General features: G+C 44.7%; 1 protein-coding gene across 2 annotated transcripts in view; it reads right to left on the bottom strand.

Moving 5' to 3' along the window:
* Positions 1–1,716: 1,716 nt before the first annotated feature.
* Positions 1,717–9,527, bottom strand: part of LOC134518367 (cytochrome P450 20A1) — a 17,208-nt gene continuing 9,397 nt past the window's right edge. For both annotated transcript variants that reach the window (XM_063341088.1, XM_063341087.1), the window contains exons 7-13: positions 7,914–8,029; positions 7,441–7,495; positions 5,948–6,068; positions 4,952–5,063; positions 4,244–4,308; positions 2,248–2,337; positions 1,717–2,079 (exon numbers count right to left, since the gene is read on the bottom strand). In XM_063341088.1, coding sequence (XP_063197158.1) covers positions 1,929–2,079; positions 2,248–2,337; positions 4,244–4,308; positions 4,952–5,063; positions 5,948–6,068; positions 7,441–7,495; positions 7,914–8,029 — 710 coding nt within the window. In that variant the 3' untranslated portion in view covers positions 1,717–1,928. The remainder of the gene's footprint in view (positions 2,080–2,247; positions 2,338–4,243; positions 4,309–4,951; positions 5,064–5,947; positions 6,069–7,440; positions 7,496–7,913; positions 8,030–9,527) is intronic.

Raw genomic sequence — 9,527 nt, 5'->3', positions numbered from 1 at the left:
AGAAGCAGTGAAGCAAAGCCTAACATGAATTACCATCTGGGGACATGACCAACCTTCAGTTAAACGGAGGTCAGATTAGCAAGAGCTTTCTTGCAGTTCATTATAAAAATCAATGCGAGAGGCAGCAAGCTGAACTGCACAACCCTCCTTTTTCTGCCCAGCAGACAAAAACTGGGAGAACAGCATCTCTGGCTCACCTCTCCCCCAACACGAACTGCACTGGGAGGGATCTGAATCTCTACAGCTCCACCAAAAGCAGAGCTGACACGTTAAACCCAAGAGCAGAATTTTCTTTGTCTGGTGCCCACAGAGGCTGGCATCAGATGTTAACCCCATAAGAGCCGACAGGACTGCATTCAGGATGGGATTTGGCAGCAATACAAGAGCTAAAACATTTTTATAAAAGCAGATTTTCTGACCTGGAAGGTGCAAGCGAAAGGAACAATGCCTGCAGAAATGGGAATTGCAGCTACCAGGTATGTGTCCCTATGTAAAGTGTGTCCTGTCTGCAGAGGCAGTAGAAAGCAGCTCTAACAGGAGCCACACGCTCCTGGCCTGCTCTGTGGTGCATCATTAGCTGTGCACAAAAGCAGCTCCGGTGCACACAACTGCAGGCTGAGCAACACCTCACCGACCACCACACCGCTTTTGGGTGGGAAGGGGGCTAGGAACTAACAGACAAGTCAGGTTTATGGGGAAAAGATTTATAAAGATCAGGTAAAGGGTGGTCCTATAGAATGGTGGAGGTAAGGGGGTGAAGGGAGAAACACAACCTGAAAAGGAAGTCAGATGGCAATTACTCCAATGAGATGACTAGGTAAGAGGTTCCTGCCTCGCAAGCCATACAGTGGGGCTCTGTAAAATCTTTCAGGAGCTCACCTATGATGGCCAAAAGAGAAAGAAAGAAGCAGGGAAAAGCTTGTGAACACGTGGCACGCGATGCTGCTCTGGCTGGCACCCATTTTGGAGGAGGAAAAGGATTCTTTGAAGGGTTTTTAAGTTACTAAGTACAACATTAATCCAGAGCCCTATAAAATAAGCACTCTCCCTTTCCAGCATCTGCGTGACCAATCTCATGCTGACCCAGTGCTGAACGAATTGCAAGCATCTGTCAATTTCTGATGCTGATTAGATTAGACACTGCCCTCAGAACTGTCAGGATAGAGAATCCCTTTCTCAGGGCTTTGCTCTGTGGTTTTATTTCATTTCATTATATTATCACTGATGCGTCTGTTTTCTCAGGGGCCAAACCAATTTTATTCCTCTTGGTTTACTAGCATTTCTCAGTCATCCTTTCTCTTGCAACCCCACAGCACGGCAAGATTATGCAGCAAGAGAGCCAGTGGTGCAATTCCCGCCCCACTTTATTTCTATCGTTCTCTCTCTCTCACACACTCACACATACTTCTCACAAGATATATCTGCTCTTCTTGACAGTTATAGCTATAGCTCAAGGGAAGGAAAGACACTTTGAATAAAAATACCTATATATAGAGAAAGGCTTTGTCCTTGTGTCTCCAAGGTCTTATTTAGCTAGGATCCATGAAGAGGCACTCTTATCCAGCTGTGGCTGCTGTTGGAAAGGGGCTGGAGTAACCAGAGGTCTGGTCTTTGACGAGCTGGCACCCAACAGTTCATACATACACTACTGCAAGGTTTTGTTGCTTCCTTTGCAACGGTTTGGCCAGAGATCCAAAAGCAAATGCAAAAAAGGCATACAGATTAGATCTACTTTAATATGACTACTAGTTGAGTTAGAAAAAGGACCCAAGAGATGTATGTGGTTAAGAACGTGGAAGGTAACAAAATCTGGATGTAAAATTCCTTGGCTGAGTCAGTGTGGCGCCAGCGTGATTCGCCCTAAGACCCTTGCTCAGAAATTCACTTGCTAAAATGTTGGCACTTTTAGCCCCTTGTTTTGCTTGCTTTTAGCTTCTCTTAGACACCGTTATCCAGGCTTCCTCCTTTGGTGAGGTTACCAGTTCATATTTGGTCTCCATGACTTGTCCTTTCACTGGGTGGAGATACAGTTTCCTTACCAGGACACTCAGCAGAACTGTAGCCACCATATAGGCAAACCTGAGGGAAGAGGCAGGAGGAAAGAATAAAAACCTTTCTGTGATGTACATCTGCCAATGACAACTGCCAGCTTGGACAGATTGTCTCAGCAGTAACAGGAAGAGGCTGAAAGCACCTTCTCTCCTGTCTGCCACTGAGACACACAAAGACCTCCTTCCCTATGCTCACCTCAACTCCGGGCACTCCTGACTTCCTGAAAAACCCAACAAGGAGAGGTTTTTCATGGCCAGTTCCTCATTGAATCTCTCTGGGTCAAACCTATGAAAGACAAAATACACTGAGGCTTTTTGTGCAGGCACAGGGTCCTCTCCCTGGCCACATGTGCACACACAGGAGTAAGAAACTGGCAACGAAACACAGAATGTCACTAATTTGCACTCTCTAAATCATGCTGGGTAATTCCACACAGATGTATGAAGGCAACTGTGCATCCACTCCATCTACGGTCCCAGCTGGTCAGCTGTGTCCCAGCTTGGTCAAAACGCTGACAAACTGAGTTAGCGTGATACAGGGCTGGAACTAATATGCATTACCTCTCAGCAGTGGGTATTTAGCTTGAGTACGCAGCTGAGCTGATGCTGCTACCTGCCCTCTGTTCCCCTCCAGGGCACACACAATCTGATTTGTCTCCCTCTCTCTCTCTCTGCCCATGTCCCTTCCTCTCTCACTTCCAAAAATATTTCCCTTTTCTCCTTGCCCCTCACCCTTCTCTTCAAGCAGCTGGTGTGTGTATGTCTATGTATATGTGCTGGGGGAGGGAAGCTGGTGACTCATTCAAGTGAGAAAAGTGGTTTTCCAGCATTAGGATGGTGGAGGCTGTGAGAAAACTATTATGCAGGGCTGGCATGAGTTAAAACAAGATTCCCATAATCAACTAACCACAGGGAGACTAATAAATTATAATTCAATTTAAATATATATATATTAAAAAAAAATATGAAATTTGACAGATGGAAGGCAGTTATCTTTCACTTTCTGCTAAATATTTCTGCTTATACATCAGCCTTTGGCTCCCTGCCTAAACATCCAAGCTCTGCTTCTACCAAGGTGAAAAGGCATGTGGGTGCTGACCCTCAGTAAAAGCAGCATCAAACTTACATTACCCCTGAACTGAAGTGGCAAATTACAGATGTCGTAATAGCAAAAGAAAATGCAGCTGCCTAGCAAAAAAATAGAGAGGGTAAACAGCCACACAGTGTTTTTGTACTGTAGCTAGGTGAAAGGATCACAAAGAGATGATCCCCTGTCTCCATCACAGAAATACACGTCTACCTCAGGCTAAACCTCAGCCTCCTTCTCCTTGGAATAAACACACTGTGTTCATAGCAGCCCTCGCTGTCCCTCCCACGAGGCCTCAGCAAATCCTTCCTAAACACAGTGCATGTCCTGTCCTAGTGGGCAATCCCTGACAAGGTGCTCTTAGATCGCTGCATCAATGCCTGACCCTTTTGTAAGAGTTACACTTGCAGGAGAGGACAAGTGCTGTTCTAAAGGCTCTGTTCTTTCTCCTAAATCTCAGCTGTCTGTTCTCTCTGTCTAGAATAAATGACCCACATTTTTTCCCAGCATAAGTGAAGTAAGTCAGATACATGTTAATATTTGCCACCTGGAGGCCATAGGAAGCTACAGCAATTTTTTTTATTTAACCTCTGAAATACTGGTCAGTTTTGTTTTCGCAGATAGAAGTAATGAGGTAGCATTTTCCTTCCCCCTGAAAAAGCGGAACTTCAGACTGACGTTTCCTCCCTTGCATCATCGTTTCATGATGACAAGCAGTGATTCCAAAGCCATTCAAATCACTGTTTCACTCTCGCAGAAAACCTTAAAAATAATTTACCAGCATTTGCCAGGGAAGTGGTGTGTGTACGCGCGTGCGTGCACGCATGTGTGTGCGCGTGCAAAAAAAGTTGTTACTAAACTCTAACACATACATACATGCAGACTGGAGCATGGGAGGATCATGACTTGAATTGACCCAAATTCCCACCCATGGAGACAAACAAACCAAGACTTTCATAAATTGATTTTCTCACAGACTCTCTTTCATCTCCAAAATCTGCTTAAGGCAGGCCCTGCAGCCGAAGCTATGCTGTAAGATCTAAAGAATATTAATCAAAAAAAGGGAAAGGAATTAGTTGCAATAAAAGTCTTTGATTCTACATACTTGTACGGCGATGGCCACGATGAACTATCCTGTAGCATCACACCAAGAGCATAAAGCACAAGTGTCTGCAGAGAAAATTAGGAGATGTATGTCAGAGCAGAAAGAAATGCATAATTGAAACCACCTCTGGACAGCCCTGCCAGATGACAATCACTCTGTAGACTACTCATATCTATTAGGTGGATTAAAAAGAAAATATGCTATATTCATCTACAGATTTCCATAATCCATGCCCAGATGTTAGGATTTTAACTTCTAAGGCCATGTTGCAACTGTTGGTGGTTAGAGAGGGTTTGATCCCGTTCCTCTACTCTTCCCGGCACATCCGTATGGACTGCTTTATTCTCTGCGGTGGAAGGTACTGCTCTGTGTGGGAAATATGGGTGATATGATCAGGCCTGAAATCATGCTCTTTTATGCACAACTGAGCCCTTAAGACCCTTCAAAAGATGATTCATCCCTGGTGGACCCAGAACCAGAAGGAAATCTGTTCAGCAAGAGAATGTGAGTTCCCAGGGTCTCTCCCACAGAGGAACTGCAGGGGAAACACTGAGCTAAACTGTACTTTCAGATGACAGAGCAGCTGCTCAGGTTCAACAGTGTCAGAAGAAATGGTCTTCCTGCCCAACCCCTCCATGGGAAGAAGGAGAAACAGCAAATTCCCCTCCAGGAAAGGAGAGTGGCCTCGTGCTCCCAGTACTGCCCTACCTCTTTGGGGATAGTATGCTGGTCGACTCTGCCCTCCAGCTCCTGCAGCTGTGCAGCGATGGGAGTAAGCTTTGCTGTTCGCACTGTCTCACACAGGACTTGCCGACAGTATCTGCAACCAGTAAGACTTAGTTAGCTTAACGTTCCCAGAGAGAAGCTTGTCCACGTCATTGTGGCAGCAAGGAAAACTGAGTCACCTGCTGCATTTAGGGTCACAGTCTGCTCCTGGAGTTGTCTCAAGCCACACTGAGGCACTTCATATTTTTCTGGCAAGGAGTTCCTGCATCTTTGCAAGAAGCATTAAATCTCATTATCAGCTTTTAGGGAAGGTTATCGAAATCTCTCTTCACCACACTTTTTTCAGATTTGAAACCTAACTAACTCCGCTAAAAAGCATAAACACCCCAGCCCTTTTCCTGTGCCTCTCACCCATACAAGAGGCAGGAAGAAACCCACACACTCAATACTCCCTTACTGAAACTCTAACACTAGTCCAAATAGAAAATGGACCCAGTTGCACGAACAGACGCATGAAAAATAAAGGCACACTGTTGACCAGTCATCATCCTAGTTCTGTGACCCTTTGAAAAGATTTTTCCATGTTTTCTCTCTAAATATGTCTAACATGAATGCAACCATTAAAATGACTGCCTACCTTTGGAAAACTAGGACAGAAACCAAAAAAGACAGTAAGCAAAAAAATTTTGCCCTGGCAGCCAGGGCACTGATTCTGTGTTCTCCTCTGCTCATGAACCTAAAGGGTTTCCTATGGACACCCTGACGAGAGCAGCTTGGTCCCCAAGTCTGGAGCCCTACAGCAGATTCTCTCTGTGCTGTAAGTCATCCTATGGTTTGATCACTGCCAGAAAAAAGAAGGGAGTAGCTTTTGGATGCCTTCTTCTAGCTCAGTATAGGCTGGGCATCAGGCTCCTGCACATGAAGCCCCTGTCCCCACCACATGAGATAACCTTCTGCAGTTCCTTCCATGGGACCCACCTGAGCTGCTCGATTTTCTCATGAGTAATTGGTCCCTTCCCTAGAACACGGTCCATCTCCTTGTACAGATTCTGCTGAACATCTTCTGAGGTTGCCAGGAAATAGACTGCCCAAGTACACACTGGGGAAGAAATCAAGACAAGATTGGACCAGAAAATTCAATCTTTTACAAACTGCATTCAGTTTTCTTACTTCCTTTATTTGCAACATTACTCTTTGACACAAAAAAGGGTGACCTCTGTTCACAACAGGCTGTACTGAATCTGTATTCAGTGGCAGGAGTAGAGGCTGAACGCCTGTGTAACAAGAGACCACACGAGCTAAAATTCTCTTTGCAACGCCATGATGAGCTTAGGCAGCTGTGCAGGAGACTGAGCCGTTCAGCCTCACAGCTCTGGGGAAGGGATCACACAGCCCAGCAAACCCTGGGGAGCCAGGTTTATTAGGGCTGGGTTGTCCAAAGCTTCAGAAAATTCCCTTATTTGGGGGGCTTCCCCAGCACACCTCAGGTGAGTGCTCAACAGCCATCGTCTGGGGCTCCTGACAGGGAGTGACAAGAGCAGTACAGCTCTCCGCAGCAAGCTGGCCTGCACTTGTCTCCCCTACACCTATTTTGTGAGGTACTCAAGAGATATCTTCAACAGCATAGTGAAAAAGAAACCTTGCATAAGAAATAAGTGTGTAGGATGCAGTTTCCCTAAAGCTACAAGGAAATGTTTTTACCGCTCCAAATAACCTATTCATGAGAACTATCTGGAATCGCTGAGCAGTAAAGCCCCTTAAAATGACAGTCTTCCTGGAGTACTTGGAGAGGATATTCTCTGGGGACAGTATTATCAGAGTTGCCAAATTTAATTTCCACATTCTTTAACACCCAGATGCACCTGGGAGGTTTTCTTTGGAGTCCCATCCCCATTGGCTGAGATACAGGGCCTGATAATCATCCCCCTATCATAAGAGATTTTACACAGCTCCAGTTTGTATTTCTGCTTGTTTTTTTTTTCCATAATCTTTACACAAATCCCAAAGTAGCTTCTTTGAAAGTCTTCCATACACGGAACACACCTATCCTCCAGAAATTCAAAGCAGCCAGTCAGATTCCAGTACTCTGGTCTAATTTTCTTCCCATGTGCCAGAACCTATTTTGCAACATGATCCTTGTGGCTTACATCTTTTGGTGCTTTGGCGCTTTTTCATCAAATTTAGCATCAGTTGGCTGGGGATAGCGTGCAACCAAAAAGCAATGGGAAGAAATTCTAAGGTTCACCAGAAGACTGGGAAGGTCGTCAAACACAGCTTAGTTTCAACTCACTAGCTGTGAGGCTGTGTCGAGAGTCTGCTGTAAAATTAGCTTCTTCTATACATCTGTAGCTCAGGAGAAACAGAATGATGAATATAATTTTTTTATTAGCCTAGAATAGGTCTCTCGTCATCACACACAGTTTTAGACAGCTGAGCGTAAGGATGGAAAGTTACCTACAATCTGTACTTACAGTTAGCAGTAATTATGCATCCTGCCAAGGAGAAAATCATTGTATCTTCCAGAATCTAGGAAATAAAATCTACTTCAGAGAATGAAGTCCATAAGACTGTAAAGATAAAAAAGAAGTGGCACATTCTCCATTCAAGTGCATGAAATCCCTTTAGCTCAGAGAGCAGGAAACACATCTAGAAGACATAGACCAAACTCTCTACAGAACTTCCACTGCAATGGCACATGAGACACGCTTAATATTAACATACTTCTGGTTTATACAAATAGCAACGAAGCAGCGGCAAGGAAAGCTATCAAAGCCTAATGCAATTAAACATTGTAGGAACAGAAAAAGAAAAAGAATGAGAAACCCTGCTTTAGTAAGGAATCTGACCTAAGATGCGCAAACTTAAATTAATCCAAGGCTACAATGTAACGAGCTTGTAATAGCTAAAGTCCGTTGCTGTATAATGACAGAAGAGCTGCACAGACCTGCTGGTCACTCAGGCTCCCCTGCAGCAAGGTGTCTATAAAGACGTGCCTGTTGAATGATCTGCCTCGGCGCTCCTTTATAACTTTCCTTAAGGTGGATTCCATCTCCATCAGAGCTTTGGAAGCAAAAAGAAATGTTGATTTTAAAACCTGGTCATCCTGAGATCTGCGGAGAAGCAAATCCATCTCCCCAAGCAGATTTTCAGACCAGCTGTCCCTGCTGGGCTCACTTACAGAAGCAGCCTCTGTTCCATGATACTGTCAATTTGGAAGGCGGTATCTCCAATTTAGTTGAAAATGTAGGAACCAAACAAGACAGGTTGCCTATAAAAAGTCACCCTTACAGGTATAACCGAGACATGTACTCTATGAGCTGAAATCAGGTCAGGGGAAGTCAAAGAAGAGTTAGCGTTGAACCATCAGAGAACGCGTTTAATCAGCCCCCATAAAAAAATGTTTGAGGCGGGTAACACTAGTTGCATGGCCTGTAGTGTTACAGCACCTCCAGCCACTGACGATCTCCCCTTTGCTAGGGTTTCTACAAGCACAGTACAAGAGCATGGCTCGTGCTAAATAGTCTGCAGAGAGAGGAAGGTGGGGAAAGCGTGGGAGGGTTTTGGCACAAAGAGTCAACACGTAGGAAGATATTTGGGTGCCTAACTCCTGGTGGCTGTTGTGGGAACTGGGGGGGAATTAGGGACTTACATGCCCTTGGCACGTTGAGGAAACAAGGAGCAGAAGTTGGATCTGAAGCTTGATTTACCAAGGCCCAATTCAGCCTCTTCATCTGAAAACTACCCTTCCTCCCTCCTCTCTGCATAGGAAAGCTAGCAACACTTAAACATGAAGCCTCACTATCCGGACAGAGTTTGTGAAATTGTGTCCTAATGCATCATCCTACTACAACAGTCTTGAACAAGTGCCCATGGGAGAAGCCCATTTTAACAGGGTAGTAGTTCTCCTCAGGTTCTGAAACCCACAGAACCAGCAACATAAAGAAGGAAATACTGGGTTTGGAGGATTTACAAGGAAATCCTTAGTTCTAGACACAAGCTACTTTTGCTTAACATCTTATCAATCAATGTTTAACTATTAACAACAAAAAAGACAGGACAACAGAAATAAAATAACTTACTGTGAAATACATAAGAAATAAAGGCACTGCCATAACAGACCTGAAAATCATGTTACCTTGTAATAGCACACCAGAGGCTATCACACGGAAAGTATCCATCAAAGCAGCACCTCTGTACTTGTGTCTTCTAGCCTGCAGGCGACTGTCAGCACATTCACCAAATGGTGCATCATAAGAATGACCATCCAGGACAAACCAAGCAGCTCCATCTGTCCCCACCTAGCACAACTGCCTGCCTCCAAGAGAGGTCAAAAGTGGACACTAGGGAACAGAATAGGAAGGGAGCAAGCACAAGATACCTCCCAGGATCCTCTATCAGAATTACAGGCTGGACAGACGCTAGAACTAGACCTGGAACTAGAGTTCTGGTCCTTCAAACTTCTTGCACAATGGCACGCTTGTCACTCAACTCCAAAACAATGATTTTATGCAAGGGTAAGGAGGACACATCTGGTAGCTTATGGCACAATGATCAACTC

The sequence above is a fragment of the Chroicocephalus ridibundus genome, chromosome 7, assembly GCF_963924245.1.
Source record: "Chroicocephalus ridibundus chromosome 7, bChrRid1.1, whole genome shotgun sequence".
Lineage (NCBI taxonomy): Eukaryota > Metazoa > Chordata > Aves > Charadriiformes > Laridae > Chroicocephalus > Chroicocephalus ridibundus.
The sequence above is the reverse complement of the archived record's forward strand: the minus strand, read 5'-3'. Positions and strand labels throughout refer to the sequence as shown.